General features: G+C 41.0%; 3 protein-coding genes across 10 annotated transcripts in view; 1 reads left to right on the top strand and 2 right to left on the bottom strand.

Moving 5' to 3' along the window:
- Nucleotides 1-3,006, bottom strand: part of apba2b (amyloid beta precursor protein binding family A member 2b) — a 69,869-nt gene extending 66,863 nt beyond the window's left edge. For 3 of the 4 annotated variants that reach the window (XM_082969454.1, XM_082969458.1, XM_082969457.1), the window contains exon 1: nt 2,888-3,006. The gene's annotated coding sequence lies outside the window, so the exon portion shown is untranslated. The remainder of the gene's footprint in view (nt 1-2,887) is intronic. The other variant, XM_082969455.1, reaches the window with a different exon arrangement.
- A 3,905-nt stretch (nt 3,007-6,911) lies between these two features.
- On the bottom strand, nt 6,912-9,386 carry mcee (methylmalonyl CoA epimerase). 5 transcript variants are annotated; one of them, XM_014175476.3, is made up of 3 exons: nt 9,190-9,386; nt 8,554-8,903; nt 6,912-8,424 (listed from the first exon to the last, which is right to left on the bottom strand). In XM_014175476.3, the coding sequence occupies exons 2-3, from the start codon at nt 8,860-8,862 to the stop codon at nt 8,272-8,274; spliced, it is 462 nt and encodes a 153-aa protein (XP_014030951.1). In that variant the 5' UTR covers nt 8,863-8,903; nt 9,190-9,386; the 3' UTR covers nt 6,912-8,271. The 5 variants fall into 5 exon arrangements, with proteins under 5 accessions (XP_014030951.1, XP_014030954.1, XP_014030949.1 ...); XM_014175479.3 differs by having other exon boundaries at nt 8,554-8,897; nt 9,190-9,383; XM_014175474.3 differs by having other exon boundaries at nt 9,183-9,381.
- A 12-nt stretch (nt 9,387-9,398) lies between these two features.
- mphosph10 (M-phase phosphoprotein 10 (U3 small nucleolar ribonucleoprotein)) lies at nt 9,399-15,503 on the top strand. The gene is made up of 11 exons (XM_014175473.3): nt 9,399-9,544; nt 10,807-11,488; nt 11,621-11,769; nt 11,885-12,065; nt 12,204-12,345; nt 12,486-12,553; nt 13,163-13,300; nt 13,415-13,525; nt 14,475-14,582; nt 14,770-14,994; nt 15,220-15,503. Exons 1-11 carry the CDS (start codon nt 9,459-9,461, stop codon nt 15,367-15,369), a joined length of 2,040 nt encoding a protein of 679 aa, XP_014030948.1. The 5' UTR covers nt 9,399-9,458; the 3' UTR covers nt 15,370-15,503.
- The last annotated feature ends 603 nt before the right edge of the window (nt 15,504-16,106 follow it).

Below are 16,106 nucleotides of genomic sequence, written 5' to 3'. Positions count from 1 at the left end.
ATTCCAATTCACCCCAAAGGTGTTCGATGGGATTGAGGTCAGGGCTCTGTGCGGGCCAGTCAAGTTCTTCCACACCAATCTCGACAAACCATTTTTGTATGGACCTCACTTTGTGCATGGGGTCATTTCCTGTTTCAGCATGACAAGGGCCTTCCCAAAACTGTTGCCACAAATTTGGAAGCACAGAATCGTCTAGAATGTCATTGTATGTTGTAGCCTTAATATTTCCCTTCACTGGAACTAAGGGGCCTAGCCCGAACCATGAAAAACAGCCCAGACCATTATTCCTTCTCCACCAAACTTTACAGATGGCACTATGCATTGGGGCAGGTAGCATTCTCCTGGCATCCGCCAAACCCAGATTTGTCCGTCGGACTGCCAGATGGTAAAGTGTGATTCATCACTCCAGAGAACGCGTTTCCACTGCACCAGAGTTCAATGGCAGCGAGCTTTACACCATTCCAGCCGACGCTTGGCATTGCACATGTTGATCTTAGGCTTGTGTGCAGCTGCTCGGCCACGGAAACCCATTTCATGAAGCTCCCAACGAACAGTTATTGTGCAGACGTTGCTTCCAGAGGCAGTTTGGAACTCAGTAATGAGTGTTGCAATCGAGGACAGATTTTTACGCGCTAGGCGCTTCAGCACTCTGCAGATCCGTTCTGTGAACTTGTGTAACCTACCACTTCGACTGAGCCATTGTCGCTCCTAAACGTTTCCACTTCACAATAGCAGCACTTACAGTTGACCGGGGCAGCTCTAGCATGGGGCGGCAGCGTAGCCTAGTGGTTAGAGCGTTGGACTAGTAACCAAATGGTTGCAAGATCGAAACCCCGAGCTGACAAGGTACAAAATCTGTCATTCTGCCCCTGAACAAGGCAGTTAACCCATTGTTCCTAGGCCGCCATTAAAAATAAGAATTTGTTCTTAACTGACTTGCCTAGTTAAATAAAGGTAAAATAAAAATAAATAGCAGGTCAGAAATTTGACGAACTGACTTGTTGGAAGGGTGGCATCCTATGACAGTGCCACGTTGAAAGTCACTGAGCTTTTCAGTAAGGCCATTCTAATGCCAAAGTTTGTCTACGGAGATTGTATGGCTGTGTGCTCGATTTTTTGCACCTGTCAGCAACAGGTGTGGCTGAAATAGACGAATCCAGTCATTTGAAGGGGTGTCCACATATTTTTGTATATATAGTGTATATGAATGAAAACATCAAGGCCTTCATTAAAATGTGTATTGAGCTAACACGGAACCCAAACCGGCTGCGTGCGTGCGCCATCGTGCATACATTTATTTTGTCCCCCTACACCAAACGCGATCACGACACGCAGGTTAAAATATCAAAACAAACTCTGAACCAATGACATTAATTTAGGGACAGGTCGAAAAGCATTAAACAAATTTAGCTAGTTAGCTTGCACTTGCTAGCTAATTTGTCCTATTTAGCTAGCTTGCTGTTGCTAGCTAATTTGTCCTGTGATATAAATATTGAGTTGTTATTTTACCTGAAATGCACTAGGTCCTCTACTCCGACAATTAATCCACATATAAAACGGTCAACCGAATCGTTTCTAGTAATCTTTCCTCCTTCCAGGCCTTTTCATCTTAGAACTTATAAACTTTCATAGTATTACCACGACAACCGTCAAAACAGTTCGTCTTTCAATCACCCACGTGGGTATAACCAATGAGGAGATGGCACGTGGGTAACTGCTTCTATAAACCAATGAGGAGATGGGAAAGGCAGGACTTGCAGTGCGATCTGCGTCAGAAATAGAAAGGAGTTCTATTTGGCATCGCAGACACTCGTTGGCACGCGCGAGCAGTGTGGGTGCAATAATTGAATAACATGGATTTCTAAATTTATTTTGCGATGCTCGCGCACGCGACGTGTCCGGTCTGGTCAGCATGTAAGACTGACATCAAACCCATAAGGCAAAAATTCCAAACATGCTGTCATCTGTGTGTCATCTCACAATTCAACAGTCATGAAGCAGTTATAATTCCTACCAAGCCTGACTAAAGGACAATCAAAATGTAATCAGAACATGGTTTGGTCTAATTTAAAGGCCAATTTCAGATTTAGTTGGGCTTGCTTTTATGTAGGCTTTCAAATACATTTCTATCAATATGCAGCAGCATCAGACAGACCGGACATGAGTTGACTCCACTGAGTTTACCAACCCTGACATGTCTCCTTGAGTTTCTATAGAACACACCAAAAAGAATGACAGTGAGTGTGCTGTCTGCTCTGTCCTCTTGTATGGCTAGCTCTGGAACTGAGTGGTACACAACAGACAAAGGAAAACAACCCCAAGAGCATCAAAAGCAGACAGCTTTCATTAGCAGTCCATTTTTTGTTCATGATTATGGAGCTGGTGTGTGTGAGATACAGAGTGTGTGTGAGAGAGAGGGCATAGATCACCTTACAATTACACAAGTCAACAAAATATTCTTTTTTTCAAGATTTATCAATGGCTAGGGTACTTTATTGCACAGCCTGCTACAATTATGACAACATCTGAGGTAGATGTGGCCACAGAATGTTTTTCTCCATATAACACCATAATTTTCAGATACAATTTTGACAATACATTTATTCAGATTAGGTTTATATTCCCAGCATTTAAGCAAAGGAGAATGTAGCGTGTATTGGATAATTAGACACATTTACCCGCATTAAAAGTGTATCGAACAGGCTGTTAAAAATCCATATTGGTGAACGAGCTAGTTGCAGATGATGAGCCTATGCCATGGTTGCTGTCTGCTGTCTTCAAAAGATGCTCTAGGAATAATGGACCAAAAAGCACCTTTCTTTTCGACACACCGGTAATGATAAATCAAACATTTCTTTGTAGATAAATGAAGGCCACACTATCTTACCTGCTGAATTCAACGTATGTTTTTCGGTCGCTCAAGTCACCTCCCTTTTAGAATTGTGAAAGCTGATGATGCTTCCAAGACACTTGCACGGGATCAGATTACATCGAGAGAAAGCGAACCAGCCCCGGAATCTGAAAAATATAAGTACCAGTTGAAGCGGCCCCGGAACGTGTATAAAGACCCCACTGCAGTTCTCCCCATTGGGTTTCCCACAGAGTTTGTAAAACGTTTGTGTTTCTCCGGTCGTTACGGTGGAGTGGCGGCAACCAGAGGCGATAGACTCGAACCCCACCCAGCCACCGAGACTGAAAAGATAATGGAGAGAGAAAAAAAATGGCTTACAAAAGAGTGCAGTGCGACCCATGATACAAAACATCATAATTGGCCATCCTATTTATTTTTTGTTGGTCACAATTAATAGGCTAAAGCAAATCTATAGCCAATCTATAGCCTAATATAAATCATGCATGGATGAGAGAAAGAAAACTGAATCATATTTTCTGCACTTTTCAAATCATGCAGTGGCGGTTCTAGCTTGTATGGCTCCCTGGGCGAACCCCACCTTCAGGGCCCCCCCCCCAAAAAACTAAGATTTATTCAGACATTTGGAACAACACAAATAATCATAACATTTAAAACTTTATAAATATATACAATAATAAGACTCATAAATATCAAAAAGAAGTAACAAAGACAAATAGAAACAAATGTGTTGATTTGGCACTCGAGCATCAATACATTACCCATCCCCCAAAACTGTCAACCAAGAGTCAAGACTAAACCAATTGCATTAGTACTGTACAAAGTTAGAGGTGCGCTATTTGATAGATTCCCCAGCTCCAGTGTGGCTTCCAGTGTGGAGACCTGAGGTCAACCTACCCCCGCCCCATCTCGTACTTCTGAGTGGGGACCTTCCCAGGCACTAGCCTGCCTACAAACTAGAATCAGGGCGCCCAACCCGACAAGGTTAATTGACCCACAGTCCCACACGGTGATATGATATCATTGACGTGACGTGCAAATGAGCGATAGAAAACCGATCGCGCAAATGTCACCATGGATATTACCTGCCCATGTCGCCAATACCTAAATCCGCCAGTGCTTTTATGGTAGTGGCAAAAATAACTACAATGTTATTGTTGCATAATTGGATGAGGTTAAATATTTTTTTTACCTGAAATTACCAGTCACACAACAGGGTGACATTTCTGTTTAAAAAAACTAATTTTAAGAAATGTCACTGAATGAGGAGAGAATGTATCTATAAGCCAGTAATTCTTCCTAACGCATCCGTGTGCAGCCATTGAGTGATCATATTTAGCAAAACGACATTACATAACAGAAAGAGGACGAAATTGGAAACCATCTTACTTCATATCACGCAATAAAATCCATTCATTTTAGCCTCCAGTAGCAAGTTATGAAATAATTACAGTGCCTTCAGAAAGTATTCACACCCCTTGACTTTTTCCACATAATTTGTTGTTTTACAGCCTGAATGTAAAACGGATTAAATTGAGATTGTGTGTCACTGGCCTACACACAATACCACATAATGTCAAAGTGGAATTATGTTTCTAGACATTTTTACAAATTAATTAAAAATGAAAAGCTGAGATGTCTTGAGTCAATAAGTATTCAATCCCTTTGTTATGGCATGCCTAAATAAGTTCAGGAGTAAAACTTTGCTTAACAAGTCACATAAAAAGTCGCATGGACTCACGGTGTGCAATAATAGTATTTAACATGATTTTGAATGACTACCTCATCTCTGTACCCCACACATACTATTATCTGTAAGGTCCCTCAGTCAAGCAGTGAATTTCAAAAACAGATTCAACCACAAAGACCAGGGAGGTTTTCCAATGCTTTGTAAAGAAGGGCACCTATTGGCAGATGAGCATGGTGAAGTGATTAATTGCACATTGGATGGCGTATTAATGCACCCAGTCACTACAAAGATACAGGAGTCCTTCCTAACTCAGTTGCCTGAGAGGGATTTCACCATGAGGCCAATGGTGACTTTAAAACAGTTACAAACGTATATGTCTGTGATAGGAGAAAACTGAGGATGAATCACAACATTGCAGTTACTCCACAAAATGAACCTAATTGACAGAGAGAAAAGAAGGAACGCTTTGTCTTGAATACAAAGCTTTATGTTTGAGGAAAATCTAACACAACTGAGTACGACTCTTAATATTTTCAAGCATGGTGGTGGCATCGACAAGGACTAGAGTTTTTTTTTTTATAAGAAGAAACGGAATAGAGCTAAGCACAGGAGGGAAACCTGATTCAGTCTGCTTTCCAACAGACACTGGGTGACAAATTCACCATTCAAACAGGACAACAACCTAAAACACAAGACCAAATTTACACTGGAGTTGCTTACCAAGACAACATTGAATGTTCCCGAGTGGCCTAGCTACAGTTTTGACTTAAAAATCGTCTTGAAAATCTATGGCAAGACACAAAAACATCTTGACAGAGCATGAATAATTTATTTTAGAATAATGTGAAAATATTGTACAATCCAGTTGAGCAAAGCTCTTGGAGACTTACCCAGAAGGATTCACAGCTGTTATCACTGTCAGAGGGTTGAATACTTATGTAACCAAGATACACCACCAGTCAAGTTTTAGAACACCTACTTTTTCAAGGGGTTTTCTTTAGACTATTTTCTACATTGTAGAATAGTAAATACATCAAAACTGTGAAAGAACACATTTGGAATCATGTCGTAAGTAAAAAAAGTGTTAAATCAAAATATATTTTATATTTCAGATTCTTCAAATAGCCACCCTTTGCCTTGACTGCTTTGCACACTCTTGGCATTCGCAACCAGCTTCATGAGGTAGTCACCTGGAATGCATTTCAGATAACAGGTGTGCATTCTTAAAAGTTAATTTGTGGAATTTCTTTCCTTCTTAATGCATTTGAGCCAGTCAGTTCTGTTGTGACAGGGTAGGGGGGTATACAGAAAGTAGCCTTATTTGGTAAAAGACCAAGTCTATATTATGGCAAGAACAGCTCAAATAAGCAAAGAGAAACGACAGTCCATACTTACTTTAAGACATGAAGGTCAGTCACCCCAGAACATTTCAAGAACTTTGAAAGTTTCTTCAAGTGCAGTTGCAAAAACCATCAAGCGCTATGATGAAGCTGGCTCTCATGAGGACCGCCACAGGAATGGAAGACCCAGAGTTACCTCTGCTGCAGAGGATAAGTTGATCTAGGCACCAGACTGGTGACAAATGATGGGCAAAGCTACTGAATGTGCGTATTTCACATCAAATTAAACTATTACATGTTTAACACCACAGAAAGTCAGCGACATAAACACATTGCCTGAAATGTAGTTCTAAAACAAGAGCCTGACTAATGTCATTAGGAATATATGCTGAAGGCTATGAATTTATATTCATGCAGAAACTGTGAGGAAGCTACTTTTGCATTTCTTCACTCCAATTCCTAACAGCCTGGAGAACTACAGCACTGAGGAAATAAGAAAAGCCTGCTGCAACACTATAGATAAGACTGGACAGGCTTCTTAAAATGTCCATGCAATTAAGCTTAAATGCTTTTAGTACACTGAAACAACCTTATTACACTCAATATGCTTATCAGTTTATACATTTTTATATTAATACATTTGTCCTGTTGCATAGCAAGTTCAAATTATTTTTCCAGAAGTTGCAAATCAAAAGGCCATTTTGCTTTTCTTCACAATGAGAGAGATCGAGAAAGCATTCCTCTGAGAGGCAGCTGAAAGGTGCATGATTATTGAATTCACTCCAAATAAATATTTCCCCAACAACTCTATCATCTCAGTTTAAATCAGTGTGAAAATAAGAGTTATTTCACATAAAAACATTTATCTATGTACGTGAAAATGAATGAATACATGTGAATTTACTCACCATAAGTGCTTAGAGTCAGTCATAGAATTTATTCACAGCAGAGGCAAATAGACACTTAAGGTAGATAAAGATTTTTTTTTTTTTTAAAGGAAAACAAACCAAAGTTAATTTGTAGAATTTATTTCCTTCTTAATGCATTTGAGCCAATCAGTTGTGTTGTGACAAGGTAGGGGGGGTATACAGAAGATAGCCTTGTTTGGTAAATGACCAAGTCCATATTATGGCAAGAATAGCCCAAATAAGCAAAGAGAAATGTCAAGACATGAAGGTCAGTCAATACGGAACATCTCAAGAACTTTGAAGTTTGTTCCAAGTGCAGTCGCAAAAACCATCAAGCAATATGATGAAACTGGCTCTCATGAGGACCGCCACAGGAATGGAAGACCCAGAGTTACCGCTGCTGCAGAGGATAAGTTCATTAGAGTTACCAGCCTCAGAAATTGCAGCTCAAAGAAATGCTTCAGAGTTCAAGTAACAGACACATCTCAACATCAACTGTTCAGAGGAGACTGTGTGAATCAGGCCTTCATGGTCGAATTGCTGCAAAGAAACCACTACTAAAGGACACCAATAAGAAGAGACTTGTTTGGGCCAAAAAAACAGAGCAATGGACATTAGACCGGTGGAAATTTGTCCTTTGGTCTCGAGTCCAAATTGGAGACTTTTGGTTCCAACCGCCGTGTCTTTGTGAGACGCGGGGTGGGTGAACAGATGATCTCTGCATGTGTATTTCCCACAATAAAGCATGGAGGAGGAGGTGTTATAGTGTGGGGGTGCTTTGCTGGTGACACTGTGATTTATTTAGAATTAACCAGCATGGCTACCACAGCATTCTGCAACAATACAACATCACATCCGGTTTGGGCTTAGTGAGACTATCATTTGTTTTTCCAACAGGACAATGACTCAACACACCTCCAGGCTGTATAAGGGCTATTTTAACAAGAAGGAGAGTGATGGAGTGTTGCATCAGATGACCTGGCCTCCACAATCCCCCTACCTCAACCAAATTGAGATGGTTTGGGATGAGTCAGACAGCAGAGTGAAGGAAAAGCAACCAACAAGTGCTCAGCATATGTGGTAACTCCTTCAAGACTGTTGGAAAATCATTCCAGGTGAAGCTGGTTGAGAGAATGCCAAGAGTGTGCAAAGCTGTCATCAAGGCAAAGAGTGGCTATTTTGATATATATTTAGATTTGTTTAACACTTTTTTTGTTGTGTTATTTCATAGTTTTGATGTCTTCACTATTATTCTATAATGTAAAAAACCCTTCAATGAGTAGGTGTTCTAACACTTTTTACCAATAGTGTATATATTATATTTCATAAATCAAAGCCCTGCTATTATACATATAACAAAAATCTACCTTTGCTATCATTATTACTGATGGAAAAAATGCAATAATAAATCAATTTTCAAACCGGCTAATTGTGAACTACAGAGTTTATGAGACCTGTGGGTATTCAGGCTTGCTCCAGTTCCACAAGTACTCCATCACAGTCTTTTGGGTGGAGGAACATGACAGGTTTCCCATGAGCGCCTATCCGTGGTTCAGCTGACAGGGTTCTTATGTTCCTAGCCTTCAGATCCACTATCGCTGCACTGATATCATCAACCTGAAATCACAAAAATAACATACAATTGATTACATTAGAGAACAGATGAGGAGACAAGGATAGAGTGAGTGAATACAGCCCATTCATGTGGGCTGAACAGCATATGCAGCATTGCTAAGACTGACTCACCTCAATGCAGATATGGTGCATCCCACCAGATGTGTTCTTCTGTAGGAAGCCTGCAATGGGGCTCTTCTCCCCGAGTGGGTGCAGCAGTTCCAGCTTTGTGTTACCCAGCTCCACAAAGACAGTGTAGACTCCATGCTCAGGAAGGGGAACTTTATCGCTGACCTGAGCCCCCAGTACATCTCTGTAAAGAGCAGTGGCTTTCTCCATGTCTGGTACAGCAATAGCGATGTGATTTAGCCTTCCCAGTTTCCATACAGATCCTGGAATACCTTGGCAGAGTAGTGTTGAGGTTGAAATTGTCCTCAGCATTGGAGAACAAGTGTGACGAACACACTTTGAGAGACCTGTAACTAAAGAAATAAAGTATTTAGTTCAGCCATACTATGCCATACAGTTTTTTGATGAGTACGAATCGTATTTGATTGAATATGCTACCTGGATAAGTCAAGTAGCTAGCAACAGGAAACACTTGCTAAAAGTAATTCTGCACTAACAACGGTGGATTTAGCTCACTTTGTTGTGTAGCCTGAGATAAAAGTCTAAAGAGACTGTTTCTTACATGTGAAACAATATTTATCAGCTGACGTTAGCAAGCTGGCTAACAACAACAAATAGCTATCTATACGTACGCACAACCTTCAACACCGCCATATTTTCGAAGATCCGTGCAACGTAGGATAGCGAATTGCTTTGAATGTCAAGACAATGGGATAGAGTACACGTATATTGCTTTTCAATTAAAACCCGTACATTGCACTTGTAAATACAGTTATTTGGGATATTAATGTTGTCTATCCAGCTAGCTAAACTTGACCTGCTATCCGGATCTTTTTAGCACAACAGAGATTGTTTCCGGGGGGAGAATATTTTCTTGTTACACACATGTTCCTATGTGAGCAAAAACGATGGCTACCGGGGACATAGGTAACACGTTGGAGGGCTGTTTAAAGCTACTCAACATAAAAACTGCACACCCAGAACATTTTCTTGTGTAAGTGCAACATTTCTATAATAATATCTAGACATGTTTAACTTAAAATCAATCAATTCACTTGCTGCCATCGTTACACAATGCTAAGGCTAGCTAGCATCTAGCAAATCAAAGTGTATTTGTCACGTGCGCCGAATACAGCAGGTGTAGACCTTACAGTGAAACGCTTACTTACAGGCTCTAACCAATAGTGCGGGAAAAAGGTGTGTGTGTAAGTAAAGAAATAAAACAACAGTAAAAAGACATTTGAAAATAACAGTAGCAAGGCTATATACAGACACCGGTTAGTCAGGCTTATTGAGGTAGTATGTACATGTAGGTATGGTTAAAGTGACTATGCATATATGATGAGTAGCAGTAGCGTAAAAAGAGGGGTTGGCGGGTTGTGGGACACAATGCAAATAGTCCGGGTAACCATTTGATTACCTGTTCAGGAGTCTTATGGCTTGGGGTTAAAAACTGTTGAGAGCCCTTTTGTCCTAGACTTGGCACTCCAGTACTGCTTGCCATGCGGTAGTAGAGAGAACAGTCTATGACTGGGGTGGCTGGGGTCTTTGACAATTTTTAGGGCCTTCCTCTGACACTGCCTGGTGTAGAGGACCTGGATGGCAGGCAGCTTTGCCCCAGTGATGTACTGGGCCGTACGCACTACCCTCTGAAGTGCCTTGTGGTCGGAGGCCGAGCAATTGCCGTACCAGGCAGTGATGCAACCGGTCAGGATGCTCTCGATGTTGCAGCTGGAACTTGAAGCGCTCAACGTGCTCCACTACAGCCCCATCGATGAGAATGGGGGCGTGCTTGGTGCTCCTTTTCCTGTAGTCCACAATCATCTCCTTAGTCTTGGTTACGTTGAGGGATAGGTTGTTATTCTCGCACCACCCGGCCAGGTCTCTGACCTCCTTCCTATAGGCTGTCTCGTTGTTGTCTGTGATCAGGCCTACCGCTGTTGTGTCGTCTGCAAACTTAATGATGGTGTTGGAGCAAGCAACCATCTGCAAACATTCCCTGTTTGGTTAGCTAGAACACATCATCAAATATTCTTAAAGATAGCCCAGAAGCACCGATAAACTTTATTCTAGTAATTTAGCTACCCTTGATTAGTTCAGCCAGGTGTGGGTACTGGGCTAGAACAAAACCCTGCACACCCTGTGGGTTTTCAAGGCCAGGGTTGGTTGAAGAAGACTGTTAACATTACTAACCACTACTACTTGAACAATACTGTTAACAACAATTGCTTTTTGTATTTTTTTCTTTGTGTATAGTCTTCAGGATGGAGTGGCAACAAACTTCACTTCTCTCACTAAGACCCTGTATGATTTACACAAAACCCACGAGCCAGCAGGCTCAAAGGGAAGTCCTCTGGACCAACTGGTGGTTGATAACTTTGACGAGGAACAGATATGGCAGGAGCTGGAGCTCCAAAATACTGCAGTGCTGAAGCACTTTGAGACAGCAGTGAGTCAGGCTGCCTTGGATACAGCTCTGAGTATCCTATTTGATGAAGAGGATGCTGATGAGGAGCCAGATGAAAGGGATGAACAAGATGGTGAAGAGGAGATGAGAGATGGAGATTTAGAAGATGAAGATTGGCAAGGAGAAGAACCACCCATGCTTAAAACTGCTATGGATGCCTTGAGAAGGGATAACACAGACGAGGACTCTGATGTAGATTTTGATGTGGACGCATTAGAAAAACAAGCTAAACAGAAGAAATGCTCAGCGGGGAGAGATTCAAAACCACTGGGTCCTCCATCAGAGGTTGATGACAGGTTCTTCAAGCTCTCGGAGATGGAGTCCTTTCTGGACGATATGGACAGAAGGGAGGGGAAGGAGGGGGACGGTGATGTAGACTACTTCCAGGACTTGCCCTCTGGAGATGAAGATGATGACGTAGGCCTCTTCTGTGAAGCTGTTCCTTCCAAAAAAACAAAAAAACCAAGCACAGTATGTATCATATAGTTTTTCTCTCTGCCAGGCCTAGCTACTATTCAGCTACATGTGTTTTGGTGGTGTTTCTGGTCATTATTGTAGACAAACACACTGAATTCCTATTAATCTACTATGTTCTTTCTGTAGCTGAAAAGTTCTAGGAATCTGAAGTACAAAGACTTCTTTGATGCTGTGGATGATGATCCTGCACAAACAGCTGGCCAGTCAGATGCAGAGGATGAGGACAACAGTATGGATGGACTGCAAGATGATGATGATGATGAAGATGAAAATGAGTAAGAGGCTGATGCAGGAATCTCATGTGAATGTCATGGTTGGAAATGCATTTATAGGGAAGGGATATTTATTTTGTACTTAAGATAAGTTGTGTTTGTTCCTTTGCTGTTTTAGGGACTTCGTTGAGGATGAAGATTGCAGACAAGCCAAGGAGGCTTTGAAACGGGTGACCTTTAACCTACCTGGAGAAAGTGATGACAGTGAGGGAGAAGACATGGCGGACATCCTTGGAGGAAAGTCTCAAAATGCAACAAAACCTGAATCCAAATCATCCTTTGAGAAACGACAAGACAAGGCAAGCTTTTCCTCAAGGGCTGTTTTAGAATATCTAAATTTGGTTGGGTGTCATTTCATTTCCTTTTTTTTTTTCATCTGCCGTATATATAACTTTATGTAGCAGACTAATGAAATGGTAAATTCTTACCTTACACAGATGGCTGAAAAGATCCAGGATTTGGAAAAGGCTGCCATGGGAGAGAAGCCATGGCAACTAACAGGAGAGGTGTCTGCTCAGACTCGCCCAGAGAACAGCCTTCTTGAGGTGGATGTGGCATTTGACTCGGCCTCCAGGATGGGTACGTACCACATGCTTGTCAGTCTGTTCAGTTTAGCTGTCAGTCCCGTTGGAGATGGTTTAGTATTTTACTTACTGCAAGTTTGTTTGTCGGAGAGGGTGCTTGTTCAGTCAGGTAACATTTGCTCTGTTTTCTCTCAGCCCCTGCTGTAACAGAGGAAACCACTTTGCAGCTGGAGGACATCATCAAGCAGAGGATTAAAGACCAGGTCAGTGTCTAGACGGGTCGGTTGTTTAGCAACAAAACCGACGCATGCTCAACTATGGGGCAAAACAGACTGGGTTGGCTTAAATGTAAACTATATTTAGTCTCTAATGTTTATTGAAAACATACATTTTCACAATGAGAACTGTCTTTCAAGTACATCGTTATAGTTGTTGGTTAGCTAACTAGTGAATTTGAGCCATTTTAGCATAGACATCAGTCAAAACACCTCAAAACAAGACATAGTATCAAGAACGAGATGAAACTAGCTGAAAAGAGACACCTATGATTCCCCACATGGCAGCTTCTTGTCATTGTTGATAACTACTGTATCTGGCCATTCAGAATCACAACAACACACGAACGTCTACACCATTGAATCGCGTGCATCGTTTTCGTGACGTTGTCAGCTAATCCATCTCTAGAGACAACTCAATCTTGACAACAAACTGAACAACTATTTTCAGTTGGACCCAGCTGAATGTGTCATCATCGTTTCATTGTGAGTAAATGGGTAGAACAAGTATAGGTCTATCCAGTATTTAGTTCCGATGTAACCACATTGGGACATTTCAAAGGCAATTTTATTTTCTGACTTGTATTTTATTCCAAGGTGTGGGATGATGTGGTGCGCAAGGAGAAGCCTAAGGAAGAGGTATTTGAATACAAGAAGAGGCTGACTCTGGACCATGAGAAGAGCAAGCTGAGCCTTGCAGAGGTTTATGAGCAGGAGTACCTCAAGCAGAATCAGGTAGTTATTATATTTTAGTGTGAACATACTTGGCTTTTCTCTATATTGCAATTAATGCATTTTTTGTTTGTTGAATTAATTGTATTATTTCCATCTATTTCCCTTGTATTTCAGCAAAAGACAGAGGACGAAGAGAACCCAGCCCATGTAGAAATTCAAAAGCTCATGGATTCTATATTCCTTAAACTTGACGCTCTCTCTAACTTTCACTTCACACCCAAACCGGTGAGTTTTCCTGTCAGTGTTTCCATGTGCCCTGGATACTGCAAAGCTGCAGCTGGCTCAAAACAAAGCAGCACGGCTTGCCCTTAACTGCACACACAGAACTAACATCAGCAACATGATAGTCTTTCAGTTAAGGTTTGAGGAGAAATGGACTACTTTTCTTCTAGTCTTTTTAAGAAACAGTTGTGTGTTGAAAATGCCTAACCACTTGTTATAATCTATTTGCATACACTTCAAACAGACATGCATGACACTCCACTGTGGGTTTCTTCATGGTACCCAAACCAAAAACAGATTTATTGTGTCACTCAGTTATGCTATGTCATTGTGGAACGCTCTACCACCAGAGGTTACACAGGCAAAAAGCAAGTTTAGCTTTAAAACAACATCTTGTGTCACAGCACAGATCCTCTTTCTAAAGATCTAATTGAACTGTACCGTATATATGAATAGTGTGTAAGTAGTATGTTTGTTGTCTCTGTGTCTTAACGATATGTAACTTAAAAAAAAAGTAATGTCTTATGTTCTTGTCTATTACTGTTCTGTACTTTGTCATGTATTTGTACGTTTTATGTGGACCCCAGGAAGAGTAGCTGCTGCATGTGGAGTAGCTAATGGCAATCCTAATAAATTAAACACTGTAGCATTTGCATGACAACCATCATTAATGGTTGTCTTTTAAAGATGGTATATTTAAGCAATAAGCACGGGGGGGTGTGGTATATTGCCAATATACCATGGCTAAGGGCTGTTAAGCATGATGCAACGTGGAGTGCCTGGAAAATACATGATTTTTTTTCATACCTGTGATATTCAGTGCTATACCAGGGCTTTCAGACAATCAGCATTCAGTGTTTGAACAACCCAGTTTATAATGAAAGATTTTGTACAAATGGAAACGCTTTTTACACAATATTGATATGTTTGACCTTTTCTTTGTGTCCTGCAGCCTGTTCCTGAAGTGAAAGTTGTCTCCAATTTGCCTTCTATTGCTATGGAGGAAGTTGCGCCAGTCAGTGCTAGTAATGCCACTCTATTGGCTCCAGAGGAAGTCAAGGTTTGTCATGCATCCCTTTCCATAATGTTTCATGTTATGGGAAATCATATTCTAGTAGAGTACACTGACGCGTACAAAAGCATTCAAGGGTCGAAGTCAACCAATGTTCTTCTGTGTTGTCTACCATAGTAGCCTTTTAATAGATTCTTCTGGGGACAGGGTAACACCATTTCCTTTCTGATCTTAGGAGAAGAACAAGGCTGGCGACGTGCTGGGTGACTCTGAAAAGACCTCCACAGACAAGAAACGAGAGAGACGCAAGAGGAAGAAGGTGAAGAGCATCAAGATCCAGGAGAAGGAGAAGAGACGGAAACTGAAGGACAGAACTGGAGAGAATAAGAAACAATCAAAGGCAGAGGTGGCAGAAAACCTCAAGAAACTCACAAAGGGAGGCAAAGCAACATTATTAAAGGTCAGTGTTTTCTTTCTCTCTGCATGTCTAGTTTTTATATTTGTCTTTGTCTTTTAAATGCAAGCCCCTCCATTATATTTCTGTGTGATCAATATAGACTGATAAGGCCATTGTGTTCTCCAAACAATTTAATTTGTATTTATTACAATAGATAGAATTCAGCTGTCTGTCACAGTTGCAAATAGTTTCTTAAAAATATATTTTTAAATTTGTTCTCTGTTCAAGGATGAGGGGAAGGATAAAGCTCTCCGCTCCTCCTCCGCCTTCTTCTCCCAACTACAAGACCAAGTGAAGAGCCAGATCAAAGGAGCCAAGGACCCGGGCTCCAAGAAGAAGAAACACAAAGAAGTCTCAGCCAGCAAACTCAAGTTGTAGCATTTATTATGATGATGTATGTGTTATGATAATTCATATTTCTTTGTACAGATTTTTTTTAAAACAGGAAGTTGCAATTTGTTAAACAGTGGTCGATAGTTTGTAATTTGCAATAAAAAAAAAGCAAAACTTGTCATGCTGTGATTTATTCTGACTTTTTGTGACCAATTAGATTCACACTTTTAATCTGTTCAGCTAATTGATCTGTGGGCAGCAGGTAAAACATCTGCTGATGTGCCCTTGGGCAAGGCACTTAACCATAATTTGCTCCAGGGTTGCGATACGACTATGGCTGACCCTGTAAAACGGGTGCCAAACTCATTCCATGGAGGACCTAGTGTTTTTCGTTTCAATCAAGACCTAGACAACCAGGTGAGGGGAGTTCTTTACTAATCCAGGAGCGAAAACCCGCAGATACTTGGCCTTCCATGGAATGAGTAGACATATGCTGTAAAACCACATTTTATTGCACCTATCCAGTGTATGTGACAAAAACATGTATAATTATTTAGCTAAATAGTTGATTCAATGAATGATTATTGTTCAAGGTTCACACTACTTGCAGCTTCATTTTCATGTGAGTATTTAAAAGGGCTTTTCTGATCTAAAACATTTGATCTGTGGGGTGTAGTTTTGAAACTCAGCCTTGCTGCCCTGTGCAGTTTGACCAGCTATATTGGTCGACTTCCTCAAAGCATATCAGGCTATGTAGCAGGCGTACTGTACATTTATGGCAT

Source organism: Salmo salar, chromosome 26 (genome assembly GCF_965601325.2).
Source record: "Salmo salar chromosome 26, fSalSal1, whole genome shotgun sequence".
Lineage (NCBI taxonomy): Eukaryota > Metazoa > Chordata > Actinopteri > Salmoniformes > Salmonidae > Salmo > Salmo salar.
Note: the sequence above shows the minus strand (reverse complement) of the source record. Positions and strands in the feature narration are given on the sequence as shown.